At 39.6% G+C, this 15274-nt stretch overlaps 1 protein-coding gene across 5 annotated transcripts in view; it reads left to right on the forward strand.

The window, feature by feature from the left end:
- PTPN1 (protein tyrosine phosphatase non-receptor type 1) overlaps nucleotides 1-15274 on the forward strand; it is a 67033-nt gene that overhangs the window by 28133 nt on the left and 23626 nt on the right. For 3 of the 5 annotated variants that reach the window (XM_019943841.3, XM_019943842.3, XM_019943843.3), the window contains exon 2: nucleotides 14598-14678. The exons of the other annotated variants lie outside the window; for them this stretch is intronic. In XM_019943841.3, the coding sequence (XP_019799400.1) occupies nucleotides 14598-14678 (81 nt within the window). The remainder of the gene's footprint in view (nucleotides 1-14597; nucleotides 14679-15274) is intronic. 5 annotated transcript variants of the gene reach the window in all.

Here is a 15274-nt window from a genome sequence, read left to right on the forward strand (position 1 = left end):
GTTGGCCTGTCACAATTCCCAGTGAGACCTGATGATTTGGGGTTCTCCTGGTCACAGCCATCAGAACCCCCCCTGTTGTCTTGATTCTCCTTCCTCCCACACAAATGTTGATACCACATGGGTCTTAATAACTGGCTGTCCCCCACTTCCTTGTACTTTCAGAATCTCTGGTTTTGTTTTAGTTGTTGTCTGAGGGGTTCTCTGTGTTGGTTTGGCTATCCTGTTGCTCCATTTGTTTGTTTGTTTATTTATTTATTTATTATTTATTTTTGGCTGCGTTGGGTCTTTGTTGCTGCCCATGGGCTTCTCTCTAGTTGTGGTGAGCGGGTGCTGCTCTTCATTGTGGTGCGTGGGCCTCTCTCCTCTTGTTGTGGAGCATGGGCTCTAGGCTTGCGGGCTTCAGTAGTTGTGGTGCGCGGGCTCAGTAGTTGTGGCACACGGGCTTAGTTGCTCGATGGCATGTGGGATCTTCCTGAACCAGGGATTGAATCTGTGTCTCCTGCATTGGCAGGCGGATTCTTAACCACTGTGGCACTGGGGAAGTCCTCCATTTATTTTTATGGGGATTCAGGGAGAGTGGAAAACTGTGGCCACTGCTGCCACCGTCTTCCCAGAATCATAAAGCCAGAGTAATCACTCAAAAACACATATCCAATCATGTCATTCCTCCCTACTTTAAAAAAAACTTGAGTTGCAAGAATCCTTCACGAAAACTTTCAAACATATAGAAATAGGCTAGTATAATGAACCCCTACGTATTCGTCACCCAGTTTCAATAATTAAAAACTCATGGCTCATCTTTTTTCCTCTGTATCCCCTACCCATTAACCCTTCCCAGCTCTAATTTATTTTGAAATAAATCCAAGCATCATAACAAATACTTTAAAAAAAAAATTGAACACTCAGGGGTCAGAGGAGCCAGAACCACATCTTCTTTGGACTTGGAGAGGAAAGTGAAATGTCAAGGAAAGCTGATGTTACCATCCAGGGTCTGGGCTGAGGGACCATCAGCCTGGAAATACATTCGGAGTACGACCTTAGGGAGCTGACTGTCATATCGAGCTCTGCTAGGCACAAGGAGCTAGGAAGACAGCACTTGCCATTCCTACCTGAATATTGTTTGCAGCAGAGGGCCCCGGTGGGTCCTGATTTAGGAGTGCTGAGTGCTGACAACGCTTAGTCCCTTGTCGGCCTGCCTCAGGCACTCCATGTAAAAGCCTTCCTGCTATTCCAGCCATTGACCTGCTCCTCCCTAGTTTGTAGGGAGGATGTAGGGAGCCTAGATTTCATCTCAGTTGGAATGTAGCCTTCTCCAGGAGTGTACCACATCAGAAAACCGTGCTGCCTGCAGGAGAAGTAGAGGGGAAGAGGCACATCCTTCCAAGAAATGTTTCTCTCACACCCAGCCATTCCCTGGGTATCATAGCAGGAAATTACTCATTACTGGGAAATCACCGCTGACCTTTCTGTTGAGGAAGTCAAAGAGAGAGCAGAGTTCTCAAAGTTAGTTGGGTCACTGGTGCTTTCTTCTTGCATTCATTATTTGTTTTCCACTGCCATCCTCATGCTATCTCTATTTTCATAATTCCAAATTCATATCTCACCTTGGTTCGTTCTGACATGTTTAGCCCACCCATTCAGTGGATCCTTATTGAGGGCCCTGTGTCTGCAGGAGTCGTGCTCTGCCGGTGAACAAGCTGGACCTCAAGTGCCTGCTCCTTTGAGCTGAGGAGGCTCAGCCAGCAATCTCTCTTGGAAAGCCTCTCCAGCCCTGTTGAGCGGAGGCAAGTTTAGGAAGTGTTATGTGTGTGCCCTGTGCACCCCTAGGAGTCTGGGCACAGAGACCTGGGTCGCAGGCCACTTTCGTGTGGTGTGGGCCCACTCTCTCCTCTCTGACCTTTGGTGTGATGGCAAGGGCTTGGAGAGTGACACAGGCAGCAGACTTTGGGGTTGCTCCAGTGGAGAATGGCCATCCTGTCTCCACCCCAGCCTTCATTGCTAAGGTTTCCTTTCAAGCAACAGTGCTGGAACAGACTAGGCAAAACAGCTTAGATATAGCTGTATGATGTATCTTCTCCCCTTAATGCCAACCAAAGTTGGCAAGGAGAGGTGACAGGTCAGCAGTGCCCGAAAGAGCTCTTTCCTCTGCACCAGATGTGGCTGCTCCACAGTTACTCCTGAGTTTACTATTTTCATTTTTACCAGCTCCTCTCATTGCCTTTCCCTTCTTCCTGTGAATAGATTTTGCCTCTGAGCAGGACTTTCTACTCAGTAGCATTGTTTGTGGCCACAGCGGTCTTCCCCCACCAAGTAGGAACTCACTGAGGACAGGGACGACGACAGAGCCACCTGCCCCGTCAACAGTTGGTACAACCTGAAACACAAGAACAAAAATTGGCTGCAAGTACAGTGATAGCAATGTTGCAGTCTTGACTCTGAAGGCGATCCTCAAAACTTGACTTTGGCATCGTATGTAAGGGTTTGCTTTAAAAAATATACTTGGGTGGTGAGACCAATTACCTTTAAAATAATTTTACATTTCTGGCTTTTTAACTGTCCTGTTCTCTAATGAACATATCTCACTGAAACTTTCCACTGTTTGCTCTGAGTAATCTTGTTTACTTGAAGATTGCTTTACAGTGCAGTAAGAAAACAAACATTCTAATCATGAGTTTTTTTCAAGTTTAGGCATTGCTGTTACATGAAAATGTCACTAGACTTAGTGTCCCTAAGGTTCTTTATTTATCCTGATTTTTGTAAAATGTTTGATTTATTTGGTCCTAGGGATTTATTTTCCTGTTAGCCCAATGAAGATGTCATGATTTTGTGAGCCTTGGGGAGAAGAGTGCCTAGCTATTGTATTATCTTTAAAGGATATTACTTCTACAATAGCTTCAGTTATTTATGTAATAATAGTGGCCCTAGGTCTGTCTCTAGCAATATGTATATGGATTTTGGTTCCTATATAGTTTTAGTTGTAGCATTGAGATATTGAGCAAATCCTCTTGAGGAAGTATTTGGCATCAGTCGGCCTTCTAAAAATTGATCATATGTTATTAGCAGAGGTTTACTGCCTCCTTTCATTGTATAGAAAAATTTTTTTTTTTTATGTATCCAGTTCTAAGAAGGCAGATGACCAAAAGATCATGCAGCTGTTGCCGGAGGCTTATGGGTGGAGAGGAGGAAGGGATAGAACCGTTTTTAAACAATTGCATCTCCCTAAATACGTCAAGGAGATAGGAAGATGTTCTAATTTGATTTGTTGACATACAGGTATTTTATGCTGGATCTTGTTTTAAGTAGTTACTCTGAAAGTTGCTTTTTATTTAAGTACACTTAATAAATTAAAATTTGCTTTGACGGAAGTTAAAATGTTAGAAATCAGGTAACTGACATGGAGAACTATGCTTTTTAAAAAATAGTCTGCTTAAAAAAAATAGTCTGCTTATGGACATGGTGAACAGAAATAATTTAATGTTTTAATTTTTTCTTCTATTTCACTACAAGTTTATACGCATAATAATACATACCAGATAAATATGGGGGAAAAGTTTTGTGCCAGAGCCATCCTGCCTACTCTTTCCTTACAGAAGAACAAAGTAACAGTATTCATTTTAACTATAGAAATACTATAGTGGGTTTTTTTAATTCCCTATATTTTAATCTCCTGTGTTCCTCTTGATCTTTAATTTGCTAAAATAGTTGCAAAGAATGAATCTAGCCTGCATTAATCTTCTTAAAAAAACACAACTCTACCTAGTTGTAATGGTTCGTCTTTCTCTTAAAAATAGTGATTTGTTCACTCTGAAATCTGAATGATCAGTTGCAGCTGCATTTTGTTCCTATTTGAGTTTAGGAAGACGGGAGGAGGAAGCACTCTGTAATATACAATTTGAATTACTGTAATAGACGGACACAAGGATTAGCATAGTGGAACTGTTAACCTGACAGAACCAGAAGAAACATCTATTCTTAGCATAGTTTGAGATTTAAAGGCAACATAATGGGTATAGTTGAAAATTGTAGAAGGAAAATAAACCAGATGGGTTAAGATTAAATTTTTTTTCTAAATTGTTACTACCATACTGAGGAAGAGGACTTTCTACCATTAGAGGCAATAAAGAAAATCGCAGAGGGAAAGGTCAATAGGTTTGAATACTTAAAAATTTTAAACTACTTTAAAACTCTTTATTACTTAGGTAATGCATGTGCGCTGTAGAAAACAATTGGAAAACAATAGAAAATAAAAATCACTCATAATTCTGCCAAGTGGCAGCTCTCGTTATTATAATGACATTTTATGATAATCCTCCCACAGTTAAAATATTTTTATTTAGGGGAAATTAAATTTAAATGTGCAAACAAATAAATTGACAAAGTGGTTTCTCAGGATAGACAAAGAATTGTTGGCTTTAAGATATGTAAAGAGCTTACATGAGTAAGAAAAATACTAATATTCTCGAAGATTGGTAGGCAAAGGACAGAGACAGTCACTCTGTGTTCATCATTCAGCAGACGCTGAGTGCCTGCTGGTCAAGTTAGAGTAGTGTTTACTGTGCACAAAAATGGCTGTTGGAAGGGACAGACATGCCATATTGTCGTCTGTATGTTTTATTCCAACATCTTGAGGCATAATCAAGATATAAATGAAATTGTATGGAAAAACATTTTTCTTTAGTTGAATTTTTTTAAAAATAATGGAGAAGATTGTATTTATGAACTTGAGATGGGCAACTGTTTCTTAAACAAGACACCCCACAAAAACGATAGAGGAAAAGATTGATAAGTTGAACTACATTGACCTTAAGAACTTCTCTTCAATGGGAGAAAATATTTGCAAATGAAGCAACTGACAAAGGATTAATCTCCAAAATTTACAAGCAGCTCATGCAGCTCAATATCAAAAAAACAAACAACCCAATCCAAAAATGGGCCTAAATAGACATTTCTCCAAAGAAGATGTACAGACTGCCAACAAACACATGGAAGGATGCTCAACATCACTAACCATTAGAGAAACGCAAGTCAAAACTACAATGAGGTATCACCTCACACCAGTCAGAATGGCCATCATCAAAAAGTCTGCAAACAATAAATGCTGGAGAGGGTGTGGAGAAAAGGGAACCCCCTTGCACTGTTGGTGGGAATGTAAATTGATGCAGCCACTGTGGAGAACAGTATGGAGGTTCCTTAAAAAACTGAAAATAGAACTACCATACGACCCAGCAATCCCACTACTGGGTATATACCCTGAGAAAACCATAATTCAAAAAGAGTCATGTACCACAATGTTCATTGCAGCTATGTTTACAATAGTCAGGACATGGAAGCAACCTAAGTGTCCATCAACAGATGAATGGATAAAGAAGATGTGGCACATATATACAATGGAATATTACTCAGCCATAAAAAGAAACGAAATTGAGTTATTTGTAGTGAGGTGTATGGATCTAGAGTCTGTCATACAGAGTGAAGTGAGTCAGAAAGAGAAAAATACCGTACGCTAACACATATATATGGAATCTAAAAAAAAAACGGTTCTGAAGAACCTAGGGGCAGGACAGGAATAAAGACACAGACGTAGAAGATGGACTTGAGGACACGGGGAGTGGGAAGGGTAAGCTGGGACGAAGTGAGAGAGTGGCATGGACGTATGTACACTACCAAATGTAAAATAGATAGCTAGTGGGAAGCAGCCACATAGCACAGGGAGATCAGCTCGGTGCTTTGTGACCGACTGGAGGGGTGGGATAGGGAGGGTGGGAGGGAGGGAGACGCAAGAGGGAGGAGATATGTGGATATATGTATATGTATAGCTGCTGCACTTTGTTATACAGCAGAAACTAACACACCATTGTAAAGCAATTATACTCCAATAAAGATGTTAAAAAAAAAAAAAGAGCTTCTCTTCATCAAAAGACACCATTAACTTTGGGTTGTTTGCAGAAGTGGCCCCAAATTCCTCCCATCCCTGTCACATTCATGCCCCTCTGAATGTGACTCTCACCAAGAGGTGGACAATCACTTTTGAATTTGTGCTCGGCCACGTGACTAGCTTTGGCCAGTAGAATGTTGGTGATAATGACACAAGCAGAGGCCTAAAAAACATACAGGCATACCTCGTTTTACTGCACTTTGCTTTATTGTGTTTTTTACAAATTAAAGGTTGGTGGCAACCCTGTGTCAAACAAGTCTACTGGCACCAGTTTCCCAACAACATTTGCTCACTTTGTCTGTGTGTCACATATTGGTAATTCTTGCAATATTTCAAACTTTTTCATTATTATTATATTTGTTGTGGTGACCCATGCTCAGTGATCTTTGATGTTACTAATGCAAAAAGATTACAACTCACTGAAGGCTTAGCTCACGGTTAGCATTTTTTAAGCAATAAAGTATTTTTAAATCAAGGTATGTACACTGTTTTTTTCAGACATAATGCTTTTGCACACTTTATAGACTAGTGTCATATAACCATGACTTTTATATGCACTGAGAAACCAAAAATTCATGTGACTCACTTTATTGCGATATTCGCTTTATTGTTGTGGTCTGGAACTGAACCTGCAGTGTCTCTGTACTTGCATATCTTTCTTGCTGCTTTTGAGAATTCTACCGTTACTACAGTGTGAACAAACCCAGGCTAGCCTGTTGGTTGATGAACGACACTGACCTGATTACTGCCATCACCCTTGTCAACAGCCAGCCAAGCACCAGGTTTGTAAGTGAGGCCAGTGGGCCACCAGTGATCACAAATGCATATGGTGAGCCCAGCCAACAGTACATGGAACCAGAGACAAGCCATCCCAGCTAAGCTTAGCTCAGATGGCCAACCCCTAGAATCACAAGCAAATAAGCTGTTGTAAGCCCTGTGTTTTGGGGTGGTTAGATACGTGTATCAGTTGGCTTTTGCCAACATTTGCAGTGTGTGTGACCACCAAAGGACTTGTGCCCAAAATGCATAAAGAATACTGCATATCATTAAGAAAAAGACAACAGCCTAATAGAAAAAGAAGTGGACAAAGGCTACATATGATATCATTCCAACTGTATGACATTTCTGGAAAAAGCAAAACTATGGAAACGGTAGCAAGATCAGTTGACAGGTTGACAGGGGTGTGCCGGGAGAGAGGGAGGGATGAATAGGTAGAGCACAGGGTTTTAGGCCAGTGCAAATACTCTGTTTAATGGAGGATACATGTCATTATAAATTTGTCAAAATCCACATAATGTACAAAACAAAGAGTGAACCTTCTTCAAAACACTTCAAGGGCTCCTCTGGCCTGTAGCAGTAGTATCTTGCTCTGGTATTGCCACTTTTCCAGGTGTCTTATAAGCAGGTGTGACACGTGACATCAATGCTGATGTTACGATAAGTTACTTAAAAAACAAATGGCTGTAAAGTCATTCACAGAATGTTACTTTCACTTGCTGCATTCAGATGTTTTCTTAATTAGGAATATCAAGTAACTCTGATTATTGCATGACTTAGTGGAGAAAACAGGTAGAAAGCCACAGGCTATGGGCTCACATGGGGTTTTGTCTCTTGTAACCTTATGATTAGACTAACATATCTTGGCGTGGTAAGTAGTAAGCATTCACTGAACTGTTGATTTTATTAAAAGTCCTCTCTCACCAAATTGGCCCAAAGAGATTCTTCTCCTGAAGCCCTGAAGTTTTTAAGACCGTTGCTGTTTATTCAGCAACATCCTAAATTAGCTTTATGTAAGTAAGTTGCATCTCACACTAGATTGAGGTCTAAGAAAAGATAAGAAATCTGTGCATAGATCAGGTTATCCTTAATTTACCCATAATGTGTGGTGCATGTGGTTTTATGCATACAGCCTGGTACCATTGTTCTCAGGCACAGTTCAATGCTAGAACCCTTAATCTAAGCCACAGGAGGAAGCAAAAAGAAAGGCAGATGCAGGGCTTCCCTGGTGGCACAGTGGTTGGGAGTCACTGCCTGCCGATGCAGGGGACACGGGTTCGTGCCCCGGTTCAGGAGGATCCCGCATGCCGCGGAGCGGCTGGGCCCGTGGGCCATGGCCGCTAGGCCTGCGCGTTGGAGCCTGTGCTCCGTGGCGGGAGAGGCCACAGCGGTGAGAGGTCCGCGTACCGTAAAAAAACAAAAACAAAAGAAATGCAGGTGCAGATAGAGTTTGGGGCTTCTGAATCATTCCTTCTGCCTTTCCAAGAATGATCAGATCCTTGGTGGTGGGGAGGGGGTGTAGGTAGAGTATCCACTTGCTCAGGGCTTTAATCCTGTTTTACTGTTATTCTTGATGAATAGTCATGGATGTGTTTGTGTGAGGTACATGTGACAGTGCCTATCTGAGAACCTAGCGTCTCTTTATCTGGCTGTTCATCTTCATATCCTTATTGCCTGCCACATAGTCAGTGCTCAATAAATATTTGGATGAATTGCAGGGACTCAAACACCGACTCTAGACCTTGCTTCTTTAATCCACATACACAGAATTCTTTGGAAAGCCAGGCAGAAGAGCTTGGTCACCTGCTTCCCCTCTTCCCCAAATTGTCATTTTATCTTTGTGGCTTCAGTAAAAAACTATCACTTCATAATGCTTTTGGGCATTGGTCACGTCTTTCCTTGTCAGCCCTAATCCCCGAAATGGTATGTAGAAAAGTACATTTACATCTAGAAAGTATTTAGAAAACTCATTTGGTTGATAACAATAATGCAAAAGCCTTTTCTTTGGTTATGGTACAGAATCTTGTACTGCTCTTGGAATATTAAAGAAATGCTTAACCAAAGCTAGTTTCATTTTGACATTCTGTTTCCCTCCCATTTACACTCCCAAGTTATACACAGACTATCATCAGTTTCATAAGTATGGTTCTGTTATTTCAAAGTAGGAATATCGTGTGGGTTCCTAAGGTCTCTCCCTGTGACCACTGAGCTTAGGGAAATTAACCATGGAAGGAGGAAGCTGGTGGTTGGCAATCTGGTTCCATGTAAACGAAGGTGTAAACCTTCCACTTTCAGATGTCTGCCAACTACTTGTGTCCTTAGTCAGCTGTACCACTGTCCTCGGCAAAGTGCCAGAACCCCAGGGCCTGAACACTTAAACTGTCCCTATGGAAAGCAGAAGGTAAACAAAACAGAAGTGAAAGTAGATTCAATTTTTTAGACTGTTCTCTTACAGGAATGGGTTTTGTGGTTCTCAGCATTAAAAAAAAAAATACTTGTTCCAATATGTTTCATTGACATCAATTACTGTAAGTCTGATTCATTTTCTGCCTATTGATTTCTGCCCAAGGTGAAATTTATGACATTTAACAGAAAACATAAGTGATTAAAAAAAACAAAAAACATACTTTAAGCGTTGTAAAAATAAGGTTTAAAGTCAGTGGTACTTGAAAACGCAATTTTTATATTTCTTTGTTAACTACTCAGCTGTGTAAAAAATAAATGACAATGTTAACGTTCTGTTAAGCTTCCAGGAGATGTTGTGATTTGCTTTGAAGATTTTTTAACCTTGCTGTTTTGCAGCTTTACTCTGACCCTAACGTGTGGGTACTGATTTATATTTTAGGGGTGTGCTGGGGCTGCTCTATCCTCTGTCTCTCTGAACTGCTCCTTCACATCTCCTATTTCTCCATGCTGTGTTCCTCTGCTTTCAAAGTACCCATCCTTTGTGTTCAGTGCAGAGTGTTTATCTTCATCTGTTAAGGTTTGTTGTTGTTGTTTAAATTTCAGTGATTGTCAATTCCATTTCCAAGATTTCTCATTTGTTCTTTCCTATCCACTTATTCTGGCTTCATTCCTCCCTAGATTTATTTATAGCATCTTTTTTATACATGATTCCTTTATTTATCCCTGATCTCAAATATATTTATCTTTAAAGTGCTAACAATAAATTTCTTGTGGAATAGATTTATTTTTCTAGTTGATTTGTTGGCTATCTTTTTCAGAACTAGTCACCTTCTGTTTTTTTGGTACCTTGCTTGCAGATCACTTTGAGTGGGAGGCCTGTTTTTTTCATTTGTTCTGTTTTTGAGCCTAGCTGTGCCTTTGTGCTTTTCTTTATATTTAATCAACCTCGCTTTGTGTTCAGAGCAGAGGGTGCACATCAGAGCGTGAAATTGGTCCCACCATGTCCACCAGATGGTTCCCCTTTGTGAAGGGTACTCCACACTTTCCATTCCTGCCCTCATCCTCGTTTGTGGCGAATTTGTAAAACAATTTGATTATGCTTTTTTCCATGTTGTTTTCCAAATGTACATAATTGTTCTGGTAGTGATTTGTAACTCCATTTTCTTTTAACCTTACCCCCGGCCAGTGTACAAGATGACCCAACATTTCCTCAAGCTCTGGCAGGGATGATTATTGTATATCCTTCTGCCTTTTAAATGCTGGCCAGTTTTGTTCCTTCCTCCCTCCCCCTCTTTCTCTTTCAACTACCACATAAGAGTCTTAGGTTCTTGGTTTACTTTTCATCATCTTTTTCTGTTCAGTACATAATCATTTTAAATTTTAAACCAAAGCAAGCTTGGTGCTTGTTAGCTAAATTTTAAGCTTTTTCATTATTATCTAAGCGTTGTAGTTTATCTTAAAATTTAACAATATTGAGTATGTGACTTCTCGTGTATTGATTATATAAACAGATAAATATAATAAAATATTTTCCTAAGGTTTTTCTAGTAAATTATATTGTTCCATTAACTAGTATAGGTAAAGAATACAGCATTGCGTTCAACTTGAAAGACATTGAACTTCTGACTGATAATTTGTGTATTTCTCAGAGTATACTTTGTTATGCAGAAATTTTATATTCTCATTTATAATGAGATTTATGAATAACGAAATTTGTTCAACACGTTATTTTGAAGAGTTGGTTGCTAAAATTTTAGTCTAGCCACCCCTCCCCCCCATTTCTATATATATCTCCCTATTCAGTGGTGACTACTGCAAGAGTTCCAGGAAATGTACACCCTGTATGTTCACTTATTGCATTTTAAATTATTGTCTTTACTGTACTTCTGCATTTCCCTTCAGTCTAGTTCTGTTTATTTCTGAGAGCCAGTAGCTTCCATAAAGTACTGGATAACGGTCGGAGCAATCAAATTAGGCAACCATTTGTAAAATGGGGGTGCGGGGGAGCATAGAAGATGCTGAAGGTGCTAAGGGACTTGTAGTTCACTGCAGTTCTAGCAAATAAAAGGTACCACTGGAGTCTTTTCTTCCTTTAGACTTTTAAAACAGATAGCTGTCCGAACCATCTAAAAATAACCCTTTTTGCTTTGAATCCACGTTTTAGTAACACTTTTGGTACTCTCTTGTCAGGAGGCCGTGTGACTCAATTGCACAGCAAAATAATAATAATAATAAAATGATTGGAAAGCAGGATTGGACCAGACATTTGCTTAAACATATTCCCTTTCAAGAACATTTCTGTTCCATAAAATGAAGCAGATTGGTATGGAGTTAAGGACTCTTTGAGGGGGACCTTTGGAATCATCCCTTAATTCCATCACTAGAATTAGGTTGAGTGCCTACTCTGAGCCTGGGCCGGGGCTAGGAGGGGTGAGAGAGGTGAAGGTCTAGGCCCTTCCCAGCAGACTCCCAGCTTTAACAAGATGCTGGCTCCACCTCATCACTCTCAAATAGTTTTAAGAGAAGTATGCATTTTACTGTGGAGCCAATAAGAGACATTCACCCTATTCTGGGACTAAAGAGAAAAAGGTGTTAAAACCAAAATTGCTAGGTTTAACTTAACAAAGTGCTATAAACCTGAAAATATTTCTGCAAGGCTGGATTGGCTTTTATGCCTATGTGTTTTCAAAAACGGAAATCTCAAGTAAAAAATTACCAGCTTTTCACCCAAGTTTGACTTTTTGCCTAATTGGATTTGGGAGGTATTTGAATAATGGATCATGAGCTTTCCCGTAAATACAGAAATTGATTCACTCTGGGCCCTAATTCATTCCAGAATTACCAGAGCTTTATAAGCATGTTATATCCCTTTGTACTCACTGGGAGGTCATCTGTTATCTTGTTAAGTGAGTGTGGGAAGATGGGAAATAAAGAACTAGCTTTAGAAATTATTCAGGTAATGTCAGTTTCTGCCCTGCTCACTTCCTTGCCTCTTAAGATTTCCAGTTCAGATGTTTTGTTTAAACTTTATCAAGCATTTTCTAGCCCAGCTTTCTAGCCCAGCCAAATCATAATTTTGGAAGAACTGCTTTTTTCCTCTCATGAAAACGGTTCACTATAGAGATGAGTCAGATCATTTTGGGTGCCCATATAAAATGGTACAGTGTAATTTAAACCATTTGCCTGTAAGCTTTGACCAAACTTGAGCTCTGCTTCGGTAGCACATCATCAGATTTATTCTCCAAGAGAGCATGAACGTTTGACGTCCATTACATATGATGTTTCGTTCTATGACATTTCTGAAACCTACACTAAAAATAGGAAGTAAGCTTCTAAAAAACCAGTAAAGAACTGTCCGAGGGAAGGAAATGGATAGGGTATCTATTTGTTGGTATATTTAATTTCCCACTGGTAACATTTCTAAGTTAGTGTGATCCCATCCCGGAAATTATGAGGTACACTTTGAATGATTCTTGAAACGTTCAGTAGGTATTTTTTAGGGGATGCTTCTGGGAGTATGTTTCATGGCAAGTTTATTGTTTCCTTTTTGGCTTGGCTCCTCAGTTTACCCAGCGTTCATCTTTTCATCATCAGCTTTAAGGCCTTTATTTTATTCTGTGTGTGGAAATTTTACATACTTTGGTGGATTATTTAATCTTTGGTCAGAGTAATCGAAGATCTTCTAGGGATACTTCATGCTTGGGATGAAAGTCTCCTTAAAGTTGTTCATCAGTCAGGGATCTGCTTTTTCTACCGCAGTTAGAAGGTTAGCTTACCTTTGATACAGTTTTAGAATACAGAAATCTTGTTTTGCTGTAGTTCTGTAAAGGTTTGTGGTACAGTAGTGTATCTGCTTTCTTCTAAACCACTGTTGGTAGTTACTTTTAATTTTAAAGGTACTTTGTCACTCCTCAATTTTAAGACTCTAATCCTGGCATTTTATTTTACTGAATGAAATGTAAATACTTGTATTCAAAGCATGCATATATTTCCCATATGCCATTCTAAAATTGAGAAACACTTAAACTGGGTATATTTTATTATTTGTAAATTATACCTCAAAGTTGGTCAGAAAAACTAATTGAAATACATAATTAAGATCTGTGCATTTTGCTCTATGAGTATACCTTAATTTTAGAATCTCTTTTTTAAAAAGTATTGTGTGAATAACTCCTATTTTTATTAGGTATCTCCGAGTTTTGCTGTGTTCTCTCTCACCAAAAAAGTAGAGATTAATAAATCCTTTGGCTGAATAAAATCAATTGCACACTGTTGTTGCTATTTTGGCCCTTATTTCCTCAGAATGAATACTTGTTAGTTCAGTGGTTTATCCATGTCAATGATTTCTTCCATCTTCATCTAGTCACACCAGCTGGAGTGATCAGATTGTTTCACATCACAAGGCAAAATTCGTACCTTTTGCTAAACACTTCCAAGTAACAAGTAGAATAAGAAATTTAAAACTGAGATTTATTTTTTCAAGTCATTTTTCTGTGTTGTGTAGCATTTCCCTGAAAGCTTAATCTCATCCATAAATGATGTGATGGCTAAGTTACTACTGGACTAATTTGTTTAATCCCAAGTGGGCTTATAATATATCATCATAGCTTTAAATTATTATCTCATTTCTAGTATGAGTCAAAAACTCCTCCTTGTCATTTTGTAGTTTTTTTAATAAGTAGAATAGCAGAATGTGGGCATTCTTTTTTTTAAATCCAAGTTGAATGTACACATGGTTTAAGAGCTTAAATAACACCATGATAAGCTTATAATAAAATCCAGTTACTTGCTGCCCATACCTCCCTGTTCCCCAGTCTTTCTCTTCATGGATGACTATTTTGAACTCTTTGAGCTGCTGACTCTAGCTTGTATTTATTTCCGTATTTCTAAGGAAAATGCTTATCTTTGGATTCATTGATTTAGATCTTTCCTAAGGTATAGGATTTCACTTTCTTAAACAGCCATTCCTTCTGCTTTCCCACTTTGCTTCCCCTCCCCCATTCTACCAGTATGTTATACTTTTTGGTTAAAACCATATTCATTGTGTACATTATTTGCCTATGCACACAGTCACAGATAGTGTTGTACTGTACTGTTTCCTTTTTAATAGATTTTCCTGTAGTTAATACTTTCCTGCCTTTTTTTCATCTGTAGAGTTTTCTTTCTACCTGTTGCTAATTCTTCCCATAGCTTCTGATAGCCTCTCAGAACAATTTTCCACAAGCTCAGTCAGTGCTATGCAATAGAGATACAGCGCAACCCATATGTGTAATTCTGCTTTTTCTAGTAGCCACAGTAAGAAAGATAAAAGGAAGCAGATGAAAGTAGTAGTACAGTTTGCATAATCCAATATGTTCAAAACGTTATTTCAACCAATAGTCAGTATTTCAAATATCTGAAATACCTTACTTTCTTTTTTTAGCACTAAGTCATCAAAATCCAATGTGTATTTTTACACTTGCGCAACATCTCTTTTCAGGCTGGCTGCATCTCAAGTGCCCTCAATAGCCACGTGTGGCTCGTGGCTGCTGGGCTGCTGTTTCGGACAGAGCAGTTTCAGGTGATTTCTCAGCTTCAGATTTGGTCTTGGAGGCGTCCCTACTGGGGACCTCTGTTCTTTGGTCTGGGTCGCTGGGTCTGTAGGCTGCCACACAGCTACCATTTTGAGACTTCTTTGCTTTTCTTCTCAGTTGGATTCCCTGTTTTCTGGACTTCAGGTCTTCTCATTTCCCTTTGGTGGTCTCGTTCGGTCACGGTTGGTACAGGGGACAAAGGCATGTTGTTGACTCGTCTGTCTCTTGGGTCATTCTGGGCCAATCTGGCTGCTTGCCTCCTAGTGCTGGTATATGGTTGTCATCCTGGGGCCTCCCCCGTCACAGCTTTTGTGGAAATTTCCTGTGCCTTTGCTCTTGTGTTGGATCCTTCCCCCCGACCCCTGTCCTGTATATCTTACATCTTTCTCTTTCTTGGTTTATTTCCTCACTCAGGTGGAAGACATGCTCCAGTGGATTGCTGCAGCAAGGGGGCAGAGGTGGTAAAGTTTTTGAGACCTTGCATATCTGAAATGTTTTTCTTGTCCCTTCTCACTTGTTGATTATTGGGCTGTGTATAGAACTCTAAGTTGGACATCATTTTTCTTCAGAATTTTGAAGGCAT

Source organism: Tursiops truncatus, chromosome 15 (assembly GCF_011762595.2).
Source record: "Tursiops truncatus isolate mTurTru1 chromosome 15, mTurTru1.mat.Y, whole genome shotgun sequence".
NCBI lineage: Eukaryota > Metazoa > Chordata > Mammalia > Artiodactyla > Delphinidae > Tursiops > Tursiops truncatus.